Raw genomic sequence first — 24,373 nt, 5'->3', positions numbered from 1 at the left:
GAATAACAAAAAAATAATGGGACATTTCCTTTAAAAATATGGCAGCAGTAGGTTCTGTAACGCGAGTGGGTTCACACGAAGCTTGCCTGGCTGGCTGGCTGGCTGGCTGGCTGGCTGGCTGGCTGGCTGGCTGGCTGGCGGCAGCGGCTTCATGACGCATTAGCTCACCCCTCCCACCTCACGGTAACATTCTTCAAGGCTAGCTCATCCCTCCCAGACACACAAACCATCTATTGTCCTCCCTTATAACACTCTAACTTTGCTCACCTTTGAAAAACCTTCAGTGAGAAAATGCTCTTTTCACCCTCCCTTCTCCCGTAAAATTGGGCTAATATGAGGGAGGGGTAAGACCGTTGTAAATATTTTCGGATCACTCCTTCCCAACTAGCTATGACATGTTTTTGGAGTAGATAATCACAGTTACAGACCGACAGGATGCGCTCCCCGCCCTTGCCGTCAGCGATGTTAATTTAGAAAGCTCAAGCAATTTCTTTTCCAAGTCCCTTCGCAGCGTAAAAAAAAAAGTGTAGCGGTTAGGTCCGCTACAGTCAAACGGCGCGCGTCATCGCAGGCCTCCGGCACTCCGCTCCCCTCCTCCTTCTCCCTCCTTTTCCCTACTACTACTAGTGTTTGTTCAATTTGTACTCGTTTCCCCCCTCCACTTGATCGGCGCATGCGCGCGCTGCGGCGCGAGCTTATAAATTAAGATGCAACCATGTTGAGAGCCTTCTTCTACTGGTTGACTTTGTCAGGCTTGGTTGTCAGCAATAGCTGATCTGTTGTAATTCTACTAGCATGTAGTCCGAGAGCTTCTAGTTAAACTTCGTGCGTGTGCGACCTCAGGGGAGAAATGTAAGTTGGTTTGAGTCGTCAGTGAGGCGGTGGCCCTCACCCTAATGTAGAACCATTTATTCTTGACTTTGTTCTATCTAAATTCTTTTTCGTGCAGAAGTGAACGCGCCGAGCTCGGCTAAACACTGCCGCGTTGACAGTCCAGCTCTCGCCCAGATAAATGTGAATACACAGCGCCCAACAAAGTGTAACAGACTTGTTTTTCAGCCAATTTTACTCAAATTTTCGACTGGCGTAGCCTTTTTTTTTTTTTTTTTTGCTGGGAGAAGCAACCTTTTTCTATCAACCCACGGGAAAAGATAATTGCTTGAGCTTTAAAAATAAACATCGCTGCGGCAGTTAAAACAAGTCGGCACTCGGCAAGAGAAACGCAGTAACACGCTACTCACCACAAGAAACTTATTTTCTGTCCGATTTTCTTCGGATTTTCGGCAATTTTTTCACGGTTCCTCGAAATCGGGTTGTAATAGAGAGGTGGTCGCAATAAATGGGGTCGCAACAAAAAGGTTTTACTGTACTAAGAAATTATAATTTATCTGCAATATTGCCAAAAGATTTTTTTCTTTACAACATACAATGTTTTGAATCTTCTTGAGATAATAGAAAATATGTCTCTTATTTTATTAGGATTTACCAATGCTTCTACAATTGTTAATGATACAATATCAAAACTTTTGTTGTACAAAACAAAACAGAACAAAGAACGAACTTTACTCAATATCTTTATTTTGCGTGAGCAGCTTTGAAAATACAATGTAAAAATAACTGTCTCAATCAGTGAGTAAGCTCTGCTGTAATGGTAATGCGTTCCCCTGTTAAGCTATGCGATGTACACCGGCAGAAAGAAACAACGTGCCATGAGGAACAGACGTTGGTGCGCGGGAAGTGTGGATGGCGAAGGTTACCTGTAGCAGGTGCTGAGCAGGCACTTGGCCCACAGCTCCGGGGATGTGGCGTACTTGCGCGCAAGCTTTTGCGCAGACTTGATCTCATGCTTGGTGCGGCGTGCCATGGGACTGCTCTGCAGCACACCACTCAGCCTCGCTCCGTCGCTCAGCACCAAATGCTTCAGCTCCGTCCGACTGAACAGCACTGGGTTCAGGCTGAAGGTCTACAACACGCACCGACAAACTGGACATCTTCCTTTTTAAGATTATTTAAAGAAGATACCTCATAACTCCACTTAACGTTTTTGGAATGGGGAAATTCACAGTAGGAACTAACTTGGCAGGATCCATTTTCATTTTGTCCTGTCCTATAATAATACCCAAAAACTTTATTTCTTTTTGTACCCAGCAGATCTGTGTTCACCATAAAACCCACCTCTCTGAATATTTGCAATACCAATCCAACATAGTACTCCAAACATGACGCCTGCCCGCCCTTCCTATATTAAATATCACATTACTTTCCATTATAATTAAACTCAAAACGAGTTTTAATAAGTTCAGAAGCAATTCAGGGAAAAAGGTGTTTCGGCAATAGGCCTACTCACGTAATATGCGACGACGAATCTGTGTGACGTCGTAAGTTATAAACAAAGCGACGAACAATAGAATAATTCATTAAAGCAACCAACCATCTTCGTCCTTTATTTTTTACGTTGTTATAACCACACATATTAATGCACTTCAGAATATAATAGTAAATATGGACGAGTTATGTAAACAAATGTATATTTTTCTCTTGCCACAGCTAAACATGTACATTGGGACGCCATCTTGTGAATGGCGATCTACCAACTATATTTATATTTTATAAAAGTATATAATTAAGTTGTGAAAGCAAGTTTAAATACTTTTAAATACATAGGATTGAATATATGTATGTACATATAATTATTTATGTCAAGTTTGTCTTTTCTTTTTAATTATTAATATCTAGTTTATACTTCCACCACCAGGGCAGGGAAATATCGGCGAGATTCATGCGCACGCATCTCATCCCTTCCAAAGAGGAGTTAGTTCGCCCCTCCCTTCATTTCTTCGTTTCCGCGCATTTCTCCCTATAACAAGGCGAGGTCATCCATCTGAAAGTTAGTTGATCGGCCCGACGGCCAGTGAGGCTGGATTCCGCCCACTGACCATAGGACGACTGGCTATCCGTTTTCTGCTGCTCGCACCTCTCCTTCGCGAGTCAGGCCATCCGAGGACCTATCTCGGCCTAGGGAATTTGTCCCCCCCCTCCCCCTTTCTTGACGATAGGGTGTACCGTGTATCAATTCAGTGTATGTTGTGAAAGCCGATGCAGGTGACAAATTGCACTGTTTGGACATTCAGGTCAATAAAAGTTCCTGGTAAAATACCAACATTTTTTAATGTATAGTTTAGTCCCATCCCTCACCCCACTAGCTATTCGCCTTCACCAGCCAACTGCGAATCCCGCCGCAAGACCAGCAGCTCGACCTTCTCTACAGGATACCTGGACCTCACCCAAGAGGGCTCGGTACGAGAAGAGGAGGAGGATAAAATTTTCTATAGAGAGGAGTCAACAAACACACTTTAAACAAATTTGAGTATGCACAAATTTCATCAAGAAAACTCATTACAAATTTATTTTGGAACTCTTGATAAACATTACTCAAAATTCTGGAGGGACACTGGGCACCAAAATTTCTACCAAAGGTAGTACCGATTTCCATTTGAAATGGCTCCTTGGAGTAAAAATATCTGTATATTTTTTTACTGTTCAGCTCTAGCAAGCACTGATGAGAGGCGGCATTCAAATCAAAAACTGTAAAAAATTGGTCTTGGCTCAGGTACTGAAAAACTATTTTTTATTTTTTTGGCATAGGAAAAATATCCAATTTTATATAATTATTGAGAAAACGGTAATTCAAAACTAAACTGTAGTCCCTGGGTGTCTTCTTTTTAACAAGAAAAGCAGGAGAAGCATAAACTGATTGAGATGTTCTAATAAAATCCTCTTTTTTAAAATCTTGAATTATGCTTCGAAAAGCTTGCATTTTAGGGGGTGAACACTGATAAGTAGGGCCTTGAAAATTTCGGTGTTTTCAGTATGGAAAAAGCGGTACTTTCTAATTAGAAAAGCGGTGGTTTAAAGTCGGTATTTTCGTTATGCAATGGAAATTTTACCGGTATTTTAAATGTTGACTAAATTGTGCAGTTATTGAAAATAATAGTTTACATATTTAATAAACAATCCATGTATATGTACTAGGAATAGACTAATATGCACAAAAACCGCCAATTAAATCCAAAACAGTTACACAAAACAGACACGTTGCTATAGATGTTTGCAACTACCAATTTTCTTTTCTTTTTTCTTTTTTGCTGCCAATGCCACATGCTTAGCCGACTTTAGATGTTTGTCAATGGAATCTTTTCTTTCCAATGAAACTTTACAGTTGCAAAATTTGCACATCACTGTGCTATTGTCAGTACAATAAAACCCATGTTTCTGATACTGATATGCTCGGTCTCGAGCACTCAAAGTATTATTCGGCATTTTCAAACTCTAGACAGAAATATGTTGCAACATACTACATACAGGCTGTTACGATAACAATCAACTAAACTTGGCACGCAAATAAATATCAGCAGTGGAATGCCACTATGTTGGGAACGCTGCCACGGCTCGTGACGTCAACAACAGATGCTGGCTGCATGATAGTCACGCATGAACGCACACTCCCAATCTCGCTGTGCAGACTAATTTTGTACCTGCAAAATTATTATTTGCTTATTCTCTTGCTATTTACAAAGTTACACAAAATAAACAACTACGGTAAGATAAATTCGTTAGCCGCTAACATATGTGTTTAGTTTTACACAAAACAAAACTTCTCACAGTATGGGAAATGTATGATCTTCGTTAAGGAATCATTAACTTACGTGAGAATTTAGTAGAAGCTATGTTGGCTAACCTGGACAAACCAGGTTTGTTTTGTTTACATTTTACCGTATATGACGCAACTTGGATAAATACAAGATATTAGGTTATTCTTTTACTTTGATATAATATTTTATACACTTTTCGCAAAATACAATAAACGCGTTCTCATATCCTGCCAAGTGTGCACGGTAGTTTAGAATTCGGCATCATATTATTTTTATTTTTCATAGAGTGCAAAAGTTTGAGTTTGCTTGCATTCAATAAATACGGTATTGGCATAATGGCGTGGAGGAACACGGGGTTGCCACTTGAAGACCCGGCGGACAAATGAGAAGAAACTTAGTGCGAACTATATCCGAGATCAATTTTGAGCATCAAAACCATACACGAACATGGCTTGTGTAAAAATAAGGTAATTATGCTGAAACACAAGACTTGGGTTAAAGGATACTTTAACCTTGCGTGAGTATTAGTGATCTGCAAATACAGTAGAATCCCGCTGATGAGACCCCTCACAGTTTCCGGATAAACGGACTTATAAACGGAATGGTCGCAATAGAGAATACGGGCCAATTTTTAATCATCCCCCCCCCCCCCCCCCCAAATATATCCAAATACATAAAAAATCGCCTTTGTTTGCATATATTTTATATTCAAATAGTCTATGGTGTAAAAAAGACAACTTTTTAAATTCATATTATACCTCCGACTCGCATTTGCAGAACAATGGGTTCCGATAAATACTCGCGCTAAGTGAATTCGCGTCACGCGAGTTCGGCTATGCTAGCCGGCTGGTAATTATTTTTGTTCAAAACGTGGCGAAGGAACTTGTGTGAATCAGGTAGAAAACATTCGGCTATAAACGAAAGATATAAGAACAATGCTATCCTGAAATGAGGTGACATGTTTTTGGAGTAGATAATCACAGCGACAGACTGACAGGATGCGCTACCCGCCCTTGCTGTCAGCGATGTTTATTTTGACAGCTCAAGCAATTATCTTTTCCACGTCCCTTCACAGCGTAAAAAAAAAATAAAGAAAAAACACATTGGAATTCTGATGGAAAAGTAACTATGCAGTAAAATAAATATATTTACGGCCCTGCTAAATTTTTCTATTCAAAAAAATTCGAGGTATTAGTGATTTTTCAGCAGAAACTGCTGTGTGACTAATAAACAAATTGTATCATAATAACTTAAACTTATAAAGTATTTATTAACGGCGAAGGACAGTCGTACAAGCCCATAAAAATATTTATTTTACCGAGAATGGACTATACAACTTGGCTTTTGTCGCAGGCGGTGTGGGAGGGAAGGAGGATGCTGACAGTTTCTCACGCAGAAGGTTGAAATAAGGGAGGGAATGTGTTGAAATGTTAGCTGGAAAAGGGGGAGGGGGAGGGGTGTTTTTACATGGTTTGTGGCTCTGGGAGGGATGAGCTTTGAAGAATTAGCAGGGGATGGGAGAGGTAAGCGTCGCGTCACGTCACGTATGACGTCAAGCCGCCGCTACCGCCAGCCTGGCCGGACGAGATTCGTGCGGGCGGGTAAGATAACATGACAGCTGAGAGGGCTTTTCGTGCGATAGTGGACGCGTCGAGCTCGGCTAGACACTGCCGCGTGGACAGTCTAGAGGGGTGGTATCTATTTTTAGCCGTCTTTTGTATGCCTGCCTGCTTACAATTCAGCTCTCGCCAAGATAAACATGAACACATAGCGCCCAACAAAGTGTAACAGACTTGTTTTTGAGCAGATTTTCGACTTTCTCTGCTCAAAATTTTCACCGTTTCTCAAAAAACTGTCATATAAACGGAATGGACGCATCAGAGGGGGGTCGCATCGGCGGGATTCTAATGTAATGGTACTTTTCGGGGATATATTCGCAGTGTAATATAGAAATGTTGTGGTTTTCGCGAATGTACTTACTTTTCGCGTTTTCATGCGAATTTTCGCAAAATTCGCGATCACGAAAAATTCCAGGCCCTACTGATAAGATACACATCTATCTAGGGTATCATCAGTTACTTCAATTTTGTATGGCATAAAATTACATTTCCCTACTTTAGTATTTATAACATCCGATAGTCATAACTAAGTTCCTCAATTTGGTTTACCTGTTCAACACTCAAATGCTTCTTTTCCCCTTCTATTCTACCACAAACACCTTGTCACTCCTGCCCCTTTTTTTTAACCTTATTTCATTTTTAGGATAAAAAAAAATTTTAACTTGCAGTTTTTACAATATACACGCACATGGCAAAAATTTATGTTCCATTAACACTTAGCACACTGAAGCCACATTTTAACCAAAAGTACCTGTATACTGTACCTTTTAAGGTTAATTGGTGATATTATTTTTAAAATTAGAGGTACTTTAAATAATTTGTATGATTTTTTTTTTTGTTTTTTGAAACGTTTACTTTTTTATAAAAATATTTACTTAAAGTGTTTAAATTTATATATTACTGAAAATAATTTTATAATAATAACATGTTTTCAAGAAAATAAAAAAGTTTTATAGGTGAAATAGTTGTTGCATTATTTGAAAATATGATATAAGTTTATGTATATATATTTTTTATTAGTTTTCAAATTTATGAAGTATATTTACAACATATTAGCACTTGTATAGCTAATAAGAAAGAAACTTATACATCACTATTATATAAAATTGAGAATACAGTAAAATAGCACAATTTAGCAATATAGGTAATCAATGAAGTGAATGTGATTACAGTAAATAAATCTATGGACACTATTTATTTTCTTGGCAGCTCTCGAATTTGAAGAACTAACATACAAAATTATATTGCTATTATAGAAAATAATTTTATAATTATAAAATAAAAATTATCAAATTATCAAAACAATGGTTGATAAACAAGGTTCCATATAATAAAGATAACTAACATTACGCATCATATTTTGAAATAAGTTTTCAAAATAGTAATAACATGTTAAAAAATGTCGGTACTTTTATAATAAGTAATCAAAATGAAAATAGCATAATGGTACAAAAATAATAGAAATATACAACAAACCTTTCTGCAAAATGTCATACTAAAGAAAACAGAAGTTGCAGATTATTTTTTGTACAAAGTTTTTCAAAACAATAATGTATATTTACAGAATTTCAATCGTACTATACCAAATAAAAAAAATAATATCAAAACATCAATACAATGATCAGTTATGAAAAATTTCATTCTAGTAAAAAAAAAAAAAAAATTAAGTTGCGAATTTCAGTTGTGACATTACTTTTCAATTACCGGTATTGTATAGCAAATTTACACATTTCAGTAGTGATTATACATAATAAAATAAATAATAATGTAGCAAGTTATCAATAATATGAACATTTATAAAAACAATATTACAGTAATGAAAATTTCGGTTCATTAGATACCTGTTATTTTACTTAGGAAAATATTATTTTCTGTTGGATGCAACATCTTTTACACAGAATAGTCTCTTGAAGAGTGATACTTCCTGAAACACTCAGGAAGGCATAATGCTACACTGCAAGATGAGCACATCCATCTTGTTTCTTTCCGTACTTTTTTGCCTGTGTTTTTCTTGCTTGTGTCGGCACACACCTTGCACACTCTAGTAGGCCGTTCCTTCTTCTCCGTTGCAGGAATCTTTGAAGGAAAGTGCTTTGAGGTGAGTCTTGATGCACAAGAAGGCCCTGGCAATGAACTCTCTCTCTTCACTGTAGCACAATCTGCTAGAGAACTTGCTACGGTCCTTTTAAAGTCAGCAAAATGTAAGTGACTGTTTTGTGCCTGTAGTCTTTTGTAAACAAGATAAGCATTGGCCGCTGACATGATGAGGTAGTGAAAAAATAGTTTCTTCCACCATTTTAGAGTGCGTCGTGCAAATGGGTAATAACCCTGCAGCTGATCTCCACGATCCACCCCACATTTATAGAGATTGTAGTCAACTACAACGTTTGGCTTTGCTTTCAACACATGACCTCCTTTTGCTTTGGTTTGAAGTACAGTGGCACCATTCTTGTATAATGAAGATAACATGAATACATCACGTTTATCCTTCCACTTAAGAAAAAAGCGTTCTTCGGAACGTCGAAAATAAAACTCTCCTTTCTTCAAGGGTGTGTTCACTAACTGCTTACATAGTCCTTTCCTGTTCTTCATTACGGTCCCAACACCCAAAGTATCATCGTGCCGGAGCTTCCTCAAGAGAGAAGGACTCGTGTAAAATCTGTCCATGTATATAACATATCCCTTTCCCAAATAATTATTACACAATCTGTAAATGAGAGGCTCAACCGCATTGCTGTTTCCTGCAGCTGCTCCAGAATACAGCTCTGTGTTCAAGACATAACCAGATTTTGCTTCAGCCAGTATGTACAGTTTCAGTCCATATTTGTGTGGTTTATTTTTTATGTACACTCTGAATCCAATCCTTCCTCGAAATGGACACATCCCCTCATCAACTGTAAGTTCTTTGTCTGGAGACAATGATGCTTTACTTTGCTTGTTGAAAAAATCTAGTATTGGCCTAATTTTGAACACAGGGTCGTGATTGGGGTCATTTTTTGGAGCATACTGGTTGTTGTCGTTCAGGTGCAGCATACTCCGTATAGAAATAAATCGGTCTCTGCTCATGAGCTTGCCTGCAAAAGATGAGTGAAGGACCGGGTTGGTGCTCCAGTAATCACTTATGTTCGGCTTTTTCAACAAACACAAGTGAAAAACAATCGCGAAAAAACACTTTATTTCGTGAAGCTTCACAGGAACCCACTTATTCCACATTGAATGTGGTTTCAACTTTTTCTGACGTCTGAGTGCACCAATTGTAGTTGCAGCATAACGATTTGTCTCTTTCTTTATGAGTTTGAACAAATTGTCATCAAAGAAAAGAGAGAAACATTCCAACACTGTACAGTCACTGGTGAGATCAGCTAAGACACCACAGTTTTCCTCAAATACTGGCAGCGCTGGTTGATTATCATCTTCACGCCAATCAAAGTCATGCCTTGGCTGAGCGGAGGTTTTTTTTTACTACTTGGCTGTGACTGTCTTTTTTTAGCGGAAGTGGAAGGCGTGTCATGTGATATTTCATCGACTAAAGTGTCAGAAATATCGTCATCATTGCTGTCATCACCTAAAAGCAATATAAACATATTTTTTTTTTTGTAAATAAATAATTTTTCAGTGAATAAGATTATTGATTTCAAAATCCGCATCTAAGGTTCTTGTTTAGAGCAGCAATTCACTGTAGAAATATGAAATATTCCGCTAAAAATGTTGGATAATATAAGAAACAATTATTACTTTAGCTAGTGTTTTTACTTGGGGAAAATTTCAATATTGAAACACCCAATTCGAATGTTATTTTTTACAGTCAACCTAAAAAAAATCAGTCAGTACGTTTATACAGCACTGCTCGGTAATATTATATAAAGAGGCAATAAAAAAGTATGTATAACAATAAACAAGGAAAAATATAACATTACGTTTTCCCCATATTACTTTTCCTACAGAATAACCAATTCGTATAAAGCCGAATAATAGCAGCAAGTGCCAGTCTTTTAGCCTTCCCATAAATATCTACGCGATAAGAAACACAATCTAGCTCACAAACATTACATCATTTGTACTCAGCAGTACTTTATATGCCGAAAAATACGGAATGAAGTGTAATAGTAAAACTTTACAGTAAAATTTCTACAGCCACTTACCTGTGTCCGGTAAATACTCTGAATCATCATATTTTTCCGTATCACTGTCACTTTCTTCTAATTCTGAGCCTGAATTCCAAGTAATCTCGTCATAATCTGACAAGCGCTTCCGACGCGCCATTTCAAACTGTGCGTCGCAAGAATAAACACTCGAGCGGGGAATCCCCTCGAGTGGCGCAGTCAGAAAAATGTGGTCATCTCCATTACCTGGCAATAAACACCATCTAGCGGATTTTTTCGTAACTTCGTGGAAGTTGGATGTAAACAAGAGACGAGCACTGCTCGTTCGGTAGTGTATAATTCCCGCTGAAATGCATTGTGAAATTAAAATCGAGCGGCGCTCGGGCGTAGTGTGCTCAGTGATTCATGTAAACCCGAGTCGTGCTCGGGCATAGTGCGCAAAAAAGGTTCCAATTTTAAAATGCATTCAAATTATGGTTCTAACTGTCTGTATCTTACCGTCTGCCATTTGTACTTCAAAAAAATTTTCAACCTTAATGTGATGTTTTAATTCTTTCCTCTCCTTAATCAATCAGCTAAAAATTCCTGACTTACAAAACACAACTTGCCCCCGTATCTATTAGTGCCTTGACATCCCTCTGATACACAACCCGTGACACACTAGTTTCAGCTAGACTGTGTTTGTTGCTGAAATGAGCTTTCTTACTCCTCGCCTTCATTTAACACCTACATCGCAGATGTCCAACCTTTCTAAAGTATCCATAAACAACTTCTATCCATTCTTTTTTTAAATTGTGACGCAAGTGTCCAAATGCCCCATATACAGAACATTTTTTGTTGGCCTCCATATTTACAGCATTTCCTGCAATATTCCTTACCACGTTAATTTTTTTTTTTAACCAAAACCCTTTTATAAGCCCAATCTTTCCGCAAAAATCACATACACCAATAACTCACATAGCAGGTCTTTAAATTGCGCGAATTAATTTAGCATGATGTTAATTTTACTGCCCAGTCTTGAATAGTACGTCTGTAAATTTGAGGCAAAAAATAACTCAGGCATGACGCCACAAAGTCTGCTTCAACTCGATAAACAACAGATGTGTCGTGGCATACAGTTAGCTACACGAGGGGGAAGAGATGCACGAGCAGGTCTGACTACGCTATGATTCAGCTATACCAAGTTCAGTTGTGGTTATTCAGTGTAAAGGACAAAATGTTTTTTGTCCGTGCGTTTTAAAAATATTTCCAAAATAAATAGGTACGTACTTCGAAATCTACCTACGCCTGTAGGCTGTCCCGAAAGGGATTCTTTTAAGAATATACAATGTAATTCCGGGTGTATGTATAGATATTTTAATGGTTTCAATAGTAAGCTTTTTAAGAAAGGTTTCGTAAAACAAATATTGAAAACAATAACTATATTTAAAATATCTCACGTAAGTAAGAATCATAAAATGTAATCATATTTTTTTGGTTTTATCATTAGTGGCAGTGTAAGAATGTAATGTTTTACTTAAAATTATGTTCCTTGTCTCAGATACTGTAAATAGTTGTATCATTTTTATTTCTTGTATAATTTTATAAGATGTATCCTACTATTTTCAGAAAAAAATCTAAAATCACATATCTCCACTTTCCTAGTGTGTGCATCGGTTGTCCGTGTGCTGCGTACCTTGTGGCTGACACTTCTTACACATTGATTTCAAATATCCCTAAATGAGTAGAAATAATTAAGTACAGTAGCTAGCTGGCCGAGACAGACCCCAGAGATAAATAAAATAACTATTTGAATAATTTTAATACAGAAATATAATTATTTAGTCTGTGATGGCAAATGACGTCTGCCCGTGCACATGCTACCTTTCTCATTAGGTGATGATTAACAGGCTGGATGCTGGACAATGGTGACTGACTAGCGCCCCCTTGTGATTACAGTTGCAAGTATTCAAATTAGGGCCATTTGAATCTGAAAATTAATACATAAAAATTCATGAAAATTAATATATGTGCAAATATATAAAAATTACCCTTAATGATATAGCCAGTTAACAATTAATGTCAAAAAGTGTTCTGCTTTAAGAACCTTCGGCATCCATTCAGAAATGTTCGCGATGTAGCCTCATTGCAAACCCAATTTAGGATCTAATGGAAAGAAACAAAACACTGACGTCAAAAACAACAAATTACAATATTATTTTAAGTTATTTAAGGTCTCGTGGCACTGAGTCTAAACACTTTTGCTCAATCCCTCTTCCGTGCCAGTGAGGTGCAATTCAAATACACTTGTGGCACACACTATGTTTACCATGCCAACAGAGCGGAAATAATGAGCCTCAAAAGAAGGAGATTGAAGAGGAGACATATTGAGCTCAAAGGCACAGCCCCCGAATATCGATCAGTCCGGTGGGCAGGTTTACAAATGCACAGGATTCAATGTTAACTTCTCTTGGGGCTCACCATATTGGTGTTCTTGCGGCAAAAGTTATATTTCAGCTACGGCACCCAAGCATCCTTCCGCTGTCTGTCTGCCGAATGATCTTCCACCATGTCCTCCGGTGGATTCTCAATCAGTACACAATGTAGTGTCATTAATAAGTTATCACGAGGCCACAAGGGAAACTTGCCGTAAAGCAATTCGTTCACTTCCACCTCCTCTTGGGTTCCCAGACTATTAGTTGGGTAGGTTGTCAGCCTATAAGTATTGTAGCCTCTAGCTCGGTCAGTTCCGTGAAGCCTCGGAAAGATTCATTCTCGTCTGTACCATTGAAAAAGCATCTCGGCTGTAGTGTGCTGAGTGGGATTTGAACAGGCAACCCCGCCTCCATTTCGGCAAAACCATGGAACTCTGTTTCCATGCACCCGCCGGTGCTGATGTTACTGCATTCCCACGCCACATCCGCGGGAGTCGCTGATTTGCTTCCCGCCCTGTACCTACTTCTCTTTGTTCACACACAATTCTCATCGTATCACGGTGATACTTCATTGCTCGTTCACTTGGTACTTTTACTACTACTGCTGTAGGTTCCGGTACACGTAACACCGATATAGATCCAATCTAGTAAGGTGTTAGCCCTGCACAAAGTTCCTGTTTCCGGACAAAAGCGGATGCTGATGCACGTACACCATCTGGCCAGTTATCAGTGCAGGTGGTAGCCGTGTTGAGGTGGGCACGTGTTGTGCTTGATAAACCACTTGTTTGTGCCAAGCCACTGCGATGTTCCATGCCCGCTCTTTCATCCTCCGCGCATCCTTATTGTATATGATATTCCTTGTGTAAGGGTAGGTTACGTCCCTGTACGAGAGTGGCAGGTGATAAACTGGTAGCTGCGTTCTCGCGGCGTCATAGGGAGTACGTATTTGCGGAATGTGCCCGTCCTATTAGGTGCGGTCTTCCACCAGTTGGAGCCTCGACTGTGCCATTATTTCCTGGTTGCATCTTTCTGTAAGATTAGCTTGGGAGTGGTTCACCGGTGTGGTGTGAGCCGTGACGTGCCAGGTCTCACATATATCTGACCTTTTTTGCCACAAAAATTGTGACACATTCTCTGTCAAAATGACGCATGGGTAGGGGTATGCAAAATTCACATTTGCGATAAAACGATTTTTTACGCGAATTTTGACATTTTAAAGCGAATAATCACGAATTAGCAATAAAATCATTATTACGTGAATTTTAACAGTTTAAAACGAATAAACCCGATATCCACATTATAGGATACTATTTTTACGCGAATCTTAACGTTTGAAAACAAATAAACCCGATATCCATAACTATTTGATTAAACTATGCTAAAAAACTTGCTTCTGACGAAGTCCGTAACGTAGGCCTAACCTGGTGCAGAATTAGTAAATCAACACGGCCGCCATAATTCAACTAGAGTACGATGCGCTGCTTCCTCTCACACGCGAACATGTGACGATGTTTTTAGTATTTATGGTAAGAAAAACGGTGTAAATATGTATAGAGGCGAAATTGAATGTTTTGAATAACTTCAACGATGTAAGCAAAGACGTGAGTATAGTTTGATACACTTGTACACAAAACATCACACAAATACGCAGTAGCTACACAACACGTCGTTACTCGCTGAGCTCACACAATGATGCAATCAGCAGCAGCAGTGCAGCTGGCAGCCGGTAAGCTACGCGCGCATCCACGTTCACGCACACTCACACGAAGTCACAACTAAACAAAGCTGTTTACGGCCGTGCCCGCACGTGGTTGAATACGACAAACTTGTAAACAGTATGAATTGAACGTGCGTGGCGTGGTAGTTGTGCTGTAATACTTACGTGGCATAGGCCTACATACTTATCCGAAGTAATAAATATTTTTAACAAAAATGCGTCAATTTACCGTAATTATTTTTGTTGACAAAAATGCCGAAACCTGCTACAATAAGTATTTAAATAAGAATTGAGAAATGACTTCATACTTCTCCAAATACTGGACATTCAATTTCAATTATACCTTTTTAATGTCATCTTTTTTTAATATTAAGTAGTTAGTATTTGGTGTGTATTAAGTGTTAAAACAATTTTCATGACACTTGAGATATGAAATTGGTATTACTGTTATCCATTTTGGTAGTCAAAATAACCTCCCTTTCAGAGAAAAATAACACCGATTTTCCAGAAAAATAACCTCGAATTCTGTGAACAAATAAACACGAAAAGTGCATACCCCTACGCATGGGTAGCCCCATTGCAGAAAGAAAACAGTGTTCAAAGCGCACGCAATGGTGCCTGTACTGCAATTTTTCCAAGGAAAGGTCTTAGTCCAGCATGTGAAACCATCCATCACAAGTAGAATCTCACCCCCCCCCCCCCCTCCCAAATGATCAGGGTAAGGTCCCATAAAGTTGAACGCAACAGGGTAAAACAATTCCGTATGCATCAGAGGTACCTGTTGTTCTCACACGTCCCGCCTCCGCGTAGTGTCATTGACAGTGCCAACATGCTCGCACAACATCACTCACGTATCGAATTTTTCCAGCCTACTGGAAGAGATCACACACAATATTTTCAGGCAGGTCTGCGCCGGAGGGGCCCACAAGTCAGTTTATTATCTTTGAAAGATTTGTGCAATGGGAGTGCATGACTTTATGTAGGCTTTTGGACATACGCCATTGCTTAGCACATGTATGTCCGTAGAAGAAAACTACAATAAAAAACACAAATGACAAAAAACACAAACTAAGCAAAGAATTGCTGTTGTCAGGATTTAACACCACACAATACTCCACAACAGGAATATGGTCAACAAACAAAGAAAAACAAAGAAAAATGGACTAACAGAACGAAAAAACCCCCACAAATGATGACAGCACAAAAATACTGAACCCAAAAAATTCAGCACAACAGTTGAAACGAGACAAAAACACAGCTAGACGAAACAAACGCAATGGTTTTCCAAAAACAAAAAAACAAAAGAGAAATGAAAAAAAAACCTCCACAAATGATGACAGCACAAAAAAGTTGAACCCAAAAAAAGAAAAAAATTCAGCACAACAGTCAAAAGAGACAATTACACGACCAAATGAAAAGACGAAACAAACACAACAGTTTTCTAAAACAGAAACAAGCATCGTTTCGGGAACTGCTATCTGCTCCCGTCCTGAGGCAGAGACGCACATGGTAAGGAAACACAGGTGTGACTGAGAAGGGGCTGGAAAAATGAGGGTATTTATAAGAAAATGGACTACAACTTGTTCAGCCAATGGTAGACAAGCTGACTCCCCATTGGCTGTGCACCATTTGTGGTTTTTTTTTTTGTTTCTCTTTTGTTTTTTTGTTTTAGGAAAACTATTGTGTTTGTTTCGTCTTGCTGTGTTTTTGTCTCGTTTCAACTGTTGTGCTGAATTTTTTGGGTTCGGTATTTTTGTGCTGTCATCATTTGTGGGGGTTTTTTCGTTCTGTTAGTCCATTTTTCTTTGTTTTTCTTTGTTTGTTGACCATATTCCTGTTGTGGAGTTTTGTGTGGCGTTAAATCCTGACAACAGCAATTTTTTGCTTAGTTTGTTTTTTTTGTAGTTTTCTTCTACATACATACATGTGCTAAGCAATGGCGTATGTCCAAAAGCCTACATCAAGTCGAGTCAGTTTATGTTTAACATCATAAATACCTAGCGCCTGATTTTTGTGGGCACGAATTAATGCCAAGGCTGTTGGATGCCTGCAGAGCACACTCGTAACAGTCCATCAAGTACACCATAAACCTCATAATCTGCATCACTGCAGTGCCACACAATTTATACCGTGTGCTCATCAGTGGGTTCTACTCGTGGAGGCAGAGTAGGGAAATTTCTTTCTTCATTGTGTGCGCATAAAGGTCTCTCTTGGCTGAAGGTGTGTGTGTTCATGGTTGGTGTGCCACAAGTGGGTGGGAGGAGTTTGTCCCATCCCCCATCATCCCGGACCTATACTGCGTCATAACTCTCTCTCATGGCTAAGGGTGTGTGTGTGTGTGTTTGGGTTTGGTGTGCCACTAGTGGGTGGGAGTAGTTTGACCCATCTCCCATCATCCCAGGCCTATATCACATATTGACGCTCTCTTTGGCTGAGGGTGTGTGTGTTCGGGGTAGGTGCCACTAGTTGATGGGAGTAGTTTGTCCCATATCCTGTTACCCAAGACCTATATTGTGTCACTCAGATGAAGTGACATCACATCAGCCAACTCATTTTGATTACCAGTAACGTGTATGATAGTACATTCAGGAGCTTGCATAACTTTTAACAGCAATCTACATCCCTGCATAGTAGCCAGCCATTTTAATCACTGATCATCAGTCCTCAAGATGAAATGCTGTCCCTGTAAGTGCAGCCGGTACCTCCTCAAGGCTTACACTACGTCAAGACATTCCTGCTTGTTGGCACTATAGCATGTTTCCACGTCTCTAACTTTGTGCTCGAATACTCAATTATGCGCTGTTCACCCACGTCTCTCAGCTGAAGTAAGATCGCTCCTATTCCTTCCCTACATGCGTCTGTTTGCATGATTATTTGTAGCACCGGTTATAGTGAGGCCAACAGGTGGTATTGCTGGTACCTCAACTTCAACTCTTCAAACTCATCACCTATCTCCATGGTTCGCCAATACGGTTGTTTTTAGGTGCCAGCTGTTCAATTTGTGGTGAGGTCAGGTTTTGACAGAAAACTCTGGGATAAATGCCCATAGCCAGTCGGCTAGCCCAATGAACCGCTGCAGTTTGTTAACGATCAACACAAGTTTTTCATCCGTCAGATGGTTTCTCTCTGCATTCACAAAGACCCAGAAAATCTAATTCTGTTGTGCCCGGGTGGCATTTTTCTGGGTTGCATGATAGAACATGAAACCTAACCGCTCCAAGATCAGTGTAAGGATTTGTGCATGGTAGGGTCATGTCTGTGATCAGATTATAATGTCGTCAAGTTTCGCAGCAGCAAACTTGCCAGCATAATCCCCAGGCATGCATGTCATCATGTTTTGGTAGGTAGCTGGTGCACCTTACAACCCAAATGCAATCACACAAAACTGCAATCACTGACCATCAGGTGTCCTAAATGCTATTTTAGAACATATCGGCCTACCAATAATCCAATTTGAAATCTATGAATGAATAGTTTATGGCCTTTCCCATCCTGCTAACATATCAACAATATTCAACAGTTTCAGGGTGGGTGTTTACTGCGGCCTTGTTGATTGGTTTGACGTTAACGCAGAAGTGTAGGGTCCCATGTTTTCTTTCTACCAACATAATTTCAAAATGGTACTAACTCCCGCTGGGCTCGATTATACAGTTCCGCAACATGTCCTGTACTTGATCAAAAATAGTTTGTTCACCCATATATTGGTAGCTACCAGGACGTATGTGTAAGATGGAATGCTCTGGGACAGTTGTACAGCCTGGCAGGGATATGTACAAGTGACTACACGACGGGAGATAGCGACAGTGGCTGCAGCACGAGCGCCCACCTGGTAGGAGTAGACAGTGCCGAGAGGCAGGCCCACTGGCTCCGGGGGCGCTATGAACACGGTGCGCTCACTCTGGTGGGACTCGTCCATATCCAGTAGTCGACACTCGCCCTCCTCACCATCAACCTGCACACACACAGTCCTGCCAACATGCTTCCACACCACCGTCGTGTCTTCTACATTCCTACCAGTTCTTCTTCAGCACTGTTATATTGTTATATTCAAACAGGACACTGACATAATTCTATTATTATTATTATTATTATTATTATTATTATTATACGCATAAACCAGCATTATAGTATGTACTACAAATGCCTGGAAAATAAATTACAGGACTTCCAAGACCTTTTAATAAAATTTTCTTCTGACAGTTTAATATCACAAGGTCATTTTTTGTAAAACAAGCAAAGCTATAGATAATACACAATACATCAACTATTGGCAGGAATGTGCCAATTTTAAAGTTATAAAGCTCAAACCTCTTCAGGGATAGTTTCCACAGCATATACGTGGGTAACCCAGCTGCTTGCATTCAATGTGCGACTATAAACTGAGATGCGGCATCAAAAAAACAAAAATGACAATCTAGCAGAAGACTGATGTAATTAGAACCATGAGTTCCAGCACTGACTGTCTATTTCAGAACTATTTCATGACCCTTGTGACCAGTAATTAAGTTTTGTTACTTTTTATAACTTTCATGCTTTGTAGACATCCAGTAATTATCACAGCTAATAATAATTATAACCACTAACTTATGTTCTCATTCCATAACCCATATTTTTTATTTTCTATCAGAAACACCAAATTCACATACATAAGAAGGAAGAGTAATGGTTATGACACGGATGACCTTCAACTTTCTGATAAGAAGGGTTGAAAGGATATTTCTTTGTCATTCTTGCAACCACCCCAGGCACAAGATCCTGCACTATCACTGCAGCACGGCTTGGCTGGCCAGCTGTTGGCAATACTTATTTTGTTACACAAAAGGATTTTAAATACTTCCACATTTGGGAGTTAGCTAGACAGCAAAAGTTTTAAGGGACTCAAGACTGAAATAACATTATTCAACATTTTTTGATTAATCCAATTTAAAAGTATGTTGATAACTATTCTCACTCTCAGGGGATAAAACAAGTGTTTAATTTAAAAAAATTTAAGCTATCCAAGAAACAATCAACAAGTTTTACTACAGAAGTAATAAAATTTCAATGTCAGAAAATGTGGTTGAATAATATGTATAATTCAGTAAAAAATTAATAAAAATTTTTTTTGCTGAAAAGTGAAAAGGAAAACAGCTTTATAAGAGTAATTGATTGCTACTGTAAATGCCACTAATTTTAACACAATTTACTTCAAGAATAACATAACAAACACTCTATAAGAAAATTACATTTTACAAAATAACATAAAGGATTTATTATGTGTGTAAGTGTGGCTTTTGCTCAACAACTAAATTTTTATTAGATCCAGTTTTAAAATAGTAGTGTACTTAGTAGGAACAGCAGAGAGTGTTAAGTCAGCACCATATGAAAGCCCAAGACATAATCAAGCTAACCCAGGGTGTTAAGGCAAGATCAAACTGAGAAGCAGCCGTCCAAATCAAGATGTCACAATACACCATCATGTATTACCAAAACTGATGCTTCTGAAATACACTTATGGTTTAGGAATACAATTCTAGAATAGTTTCCATTTTACTATTTCAAAAGAGAGTTCTGATACTTACGAGATACATAGCACTAAATACAAATTACAATTAAAAAGCAACTAATCAAAACAAAAACTGCCGACCATACATAGAGACTCAAGGACAGCTGACGACATACAACAATAGCAGGTACTTGCCACCACACATGTGAGCAACCATCTGACATCAAGCCCTCACAACCCACCTTCTCCGTGCAGTCGTCAAAGAAGACCAAGTCTGCGTCCATGTTCGATACAAACGAGCGCTCCTCAATGAAGCGAATAAACATCTGCGTTTTCATCACTAGTGAGAAAAACTTGTTGTGAGCTTTTTCTCTTGACCGAAGAAAACCTGGAAAAACCAATTATACACAACCATTACATAAAATAACTGGATATATTTTCTCTCCCGTCAACTACCACACTGACAAGAGCACGTAGTCTGCGATACATACTAGCTAAGGGTGTCTTCATAACAAAGCAAAATCTGTTTCTTTCATAGTTTTAATAGAATTTAAGTGATTTTCTAGGCAGCAAGTTTATCGTTAGAGTAAAAATAATTTACTGATTTACAAATAACAAGCATTTGTTACAATGTCATACCTTCTTGGGCAGTATTAAATCCTGCATCTCAACCCCATGCACAACTACTTCATTCCCGACTAGCAAAATGTTTACTTTCAGCTATTATTTTAATAAGTTATATTTGTCTGTAGTGCAACGTGAGCTAGTTAGGAGTAAGTAAGCATATGGTAAATGTAACTACCCTGGGTTGACATGTAGCCCAAATAGCCAACAATTTTTCTTTTTACTGATACATAAGGTTTGTGAGTACTCAATCTTCTAGTTAGAGTTGAATATTTACCCAAAATGGAACTCAAACCATATACATGAATAAGTTTAATTGATTTCAAGTCTACTGTTCAGGTATGACATCTTCACAAACAGTAATTTCAATACTTTTGAACATGATTAAAACAATTTACTAAACTATATTTTCTATGAAAAATTTGGTTGCCATTACAATAGTCTTTCTGTTTAGCATTGAATTAGAAATTGCATAAGAGTATGGTATTGAGAGAATCATTAGTTTCAATGCAAGGCACTCTGTTCTTTTGTGATATGATTTTCTCAGAGTATTAATCTCGTATATCATTATTCTTTTGGTGTTCAGGAAAAATGTTTGTTGTATGTAAATGTAACATGTTTTACAACAACATTTAGGTTTTAAATAATTATTTACAGTAAATAAAGTGATTTTTTTAGTACATTGTTACATTGTAGACATTCTGCTATATATGTTTAACAATTCATTTGCATTAATTCATGTCTATATTTGAGGTATTCTATTTGAATTTCTGGAAGTTTTTATAACTGTATTAGTGTGAGAAAACAGTAGGTGTGCATGGAATATCACATTAATCAACTGTAGTAGAATGTTCAGTGGAACCTAATTTGGCCAGCCAATTAGAATTAATTAAGCAGTTAAGGAAAAACTATTATAGAACTTTCAAAGTAGTTTACCAAGCTCTAAGATTGGCTGAGAAAACCATTTTTTATAAGAGCTTTGTTTCTAATGGTTGCTTGGTTGGGCCACCTGACCAACTCTCTCCATGTAGGTTAAGTCAAACCTGTTGTACTGTACGTCAGTCATCGCTCCGAAGTTGTACCAGCAGATAGTATCACAGATTGAACGCTGAGTAACTAACACGTCACTTGAAGTTCATTTTACCGGACCTTTCTTGTATGCCACTAATCATATGTACAGAAGCTTTAATATGGGAAAAATAAAAGTATCATCACTTAGCCGGTCTGAGCCCTGATTCATGGCCGTGGTGTTGTGTTTTCCGCCATCTCGGATTGTGATGTCATGGTGGGCACCTTGGATGACCATAACCTTTGAATTTGACCCCAGCAGCCATTTTTGGTGACCTTGAACCGGCCCCCAATCTTGGATTCTCCCCTTTTGTTTACTAATACTTTCCGCCATTTTAAATTATGACATCACTTCCGCCATCTTGGATTGTATCACAGCTGCCATCTTAACTTTTCTGCTGGAGGTCGCCATTTTGTTTTTGTCTGCTGGAGGCTAACATGCTGAATTTTTTTACTGTCCCCCAATTTGCTTTTTTTTTTTTGCTTGAGGTCGCTACCTTGTATGACGTAATGTTTGCCATTTTGTTTCTGCTTTTGTTCCTAGAGTGCGTCAGCATCACAGTCAGGTCGAAGTTCCATTACTTACCAGTGTTGTATAAGACTTAGACATATTACATTTATTTTTTTATAAAAAATACATTGGAAACAAGGTGATTCATACCATTTATTAGTTTTTTTTTACATGCCCACGAACAGTTGTGAGACTTTAGTGGTGGGCACAACATATAAGGACAAATACAAAGTCATTACTAAAATTATAAAGAACACCCCACCCTCATCATCATCATAGCAGTTAGCAGGCTCGACAACTGCATATGACCAACATACGAGGACGAGAGCACTACACACTATCAGTGATAACAACAATACATACAGATACAATAAACTAATTACAAGCAAAAACCAGATTAGTTTTACAGAAATACATAAATTACAAAAAATTACATACAGGAAAAAAAAGACCGATACAAACAGTACCATGATAAACGTAATTAATTTAATTAAGGATTTAACGAGCAAAAGATGAACAAATTTAAGTATATTAAATTTGTTGAACATAATTGAAATAATATTGTTAATCATAGCATAAGAGTATATCTGAGTAACTTAAGGAAATCACAATTTTAAGTGATTAATTGGGTTAAAGCATAACATATACATGATGTTTATGTGATGACAGAAAATAATATTTTTTAAAAAAAAACAGGGTTGTCACTGGTTTGTAGTAAGAGACTTTCATACTTGTTGAAATGGATAATGGTATCATTGTTTTTGCTTGATTTACATAATAGTGGAGGTTTGCAACTATTAAATGAGGGAATTATGATGGCGGCAGTTTGAAAAATATAAGGACAGTTGATATTGAAATTATAGCAATCATGCATGAATATTGCATTTAAAATATTTCTTCTTTCTGCAAGAGCACCTAGATGAGAAAATAAATCTGTATCAATAGGTTTATTTAATTTATGAGACATGAATTTCAATAATTTAGTTCCAATTGTGTTGGATTTGTTAATATCAGTATTAGTGAGGTTGTTCCAGATGTTTTTACTCATATTCAAGTTAAGACCTGATCAGAGCAGTATATGGGGATAGAATGGAATCATCAGCTGTAGTATGATATCAAATAAATTTGATTAAGACCAAGTATTCTGTTTGAGTGACTCAAAAGTGATTCAATAGGTATGTAGATGGAAAAATAGCTTGGAATCAAGTAAGATAACTAGATATTTAACTTGAGACTTTGAGATAGGAATATTTTCAAGATTATATTTTAAAATGATTGGGTGGACTTTTCTAAAGAATTTTATATGGTAGTTTTACCCTAGTTTTGATTAACCAAATTTAAGCTACACCAGTTAGCAACCGTGGAGCTATTACATTGGAGTAAATAGCAATCATGATAAGATAATATATTCCTTTGGATTTTAAGGTCATCAGCAAAAAGAGTGCCTGTAGATTATACCAGAATCAGAATTAAAAATGGTGTGTATAAAAATAAAAAATGTTCGGACTTATATATTTTTTAATATGAAGGAATAATATAGCACCACCTATTGGTGGGCAAGCCACCATCTTTGTTTTCAATACTTGATACTAGGACCACTAGTGACATTATAGTGTACACATCATCTGCTAGAGTGCCCTGCCACCATCTTTAATTATATTTTCTCATCAGACCATCATGTAATCTACCATCTTGTCTGCCATCTTAGCCACCATACTAAAAATCTGTCATTTTAACCCTAGAAATTTGGAAAAAAATTCCAAAAATCATTAAAACAATCATTTTTTGATTGCTTCAACCGATTTCAGTGCTTGCTTCAATCCTTTTTTGATGCAAAAAAAAGTTTATCTTTGGTTTAAAATATTTATTAAAATATTATTTCTATTTAACGTTTTACTATAAAAGCTAATGTCAAAGGTTCAAGAAATAAAATAACACCTTCTGTACAAATAATATTTATTACCTAAATACTACACTACTACAAGTAAAAAAGCAAAATTATTAAATACCTTACCAATTCTCAAATCCTTCTGTCTTCCTTGAGTGCGAAATGAGTCCTTTAAAATTCTTGGCATGTCATTTCAGGGCATTTTCACACGACAGCACCATACGCTAGTTTAGTTTCTTCCACTTAAAAATAATTTGTTGGTTTTATTCTGCAGTAGAGCCTCCAGTCTTAG

The 24,373-nt window shown here is 37.9% G+C and overlaps 1 protein-coding gene across 5 annotated transcripts in view; it reads right to left on the bottom strand.

Moving 5' to 3' along the window:
- Positions 1 to 24,373, bottom strand: part of LOC134527290 (DENN domain-containing protein Crag) — a 771,918-nt gene that overhangs the window by 377,295 nt on the left and 370,250 nt on the right. For all 5 annotated transcript variants that reach the window (XM_063359835.1, XM_063359836.1, XM_063359843.1 and 2 more), the window contains 3 exons: positions 20,233 to 20,378; positions 18,332 to 18,457; positions 1,758 to 1,963 (listed from right to left, as the gene is read on the bottom strand). In XM_063359835.1, the coding sequence (XP_063215905.1) occupies positions 1,758 to 1,963; positions 18,332 to 18,457; positions 20,233 to 20,378 (478 nt within the window). The remainder of the gene's footprint in view (positions 1 to 1,757; positions 1,964 to 18,331; positions 18,458 to 20,232; positions 20,379 to 24,373) is intronic.

The sequence above is a fragment of the Bacillus rossius genome, chromosome 1 (genome assembly GCF_032445375.1).
Source record: "Bacillus rossius redtenbacheri isolate Brsri chromosome 1, Brsri_v3, whole genome shotgun sequence".
Classification (NCBI taxonomy): domain Eukaryota; kingdom Metazoa; phylum Arthropoda; class Insecta; order Phasmatodea; family Bacillidae; genus Bacillus; species Bacillus rossius.
The sequence above is the reverse complement of the archived record's forward strand: the minus strand, read 5'-3'. Positions and strand labels throughout refer to the sequence as shown.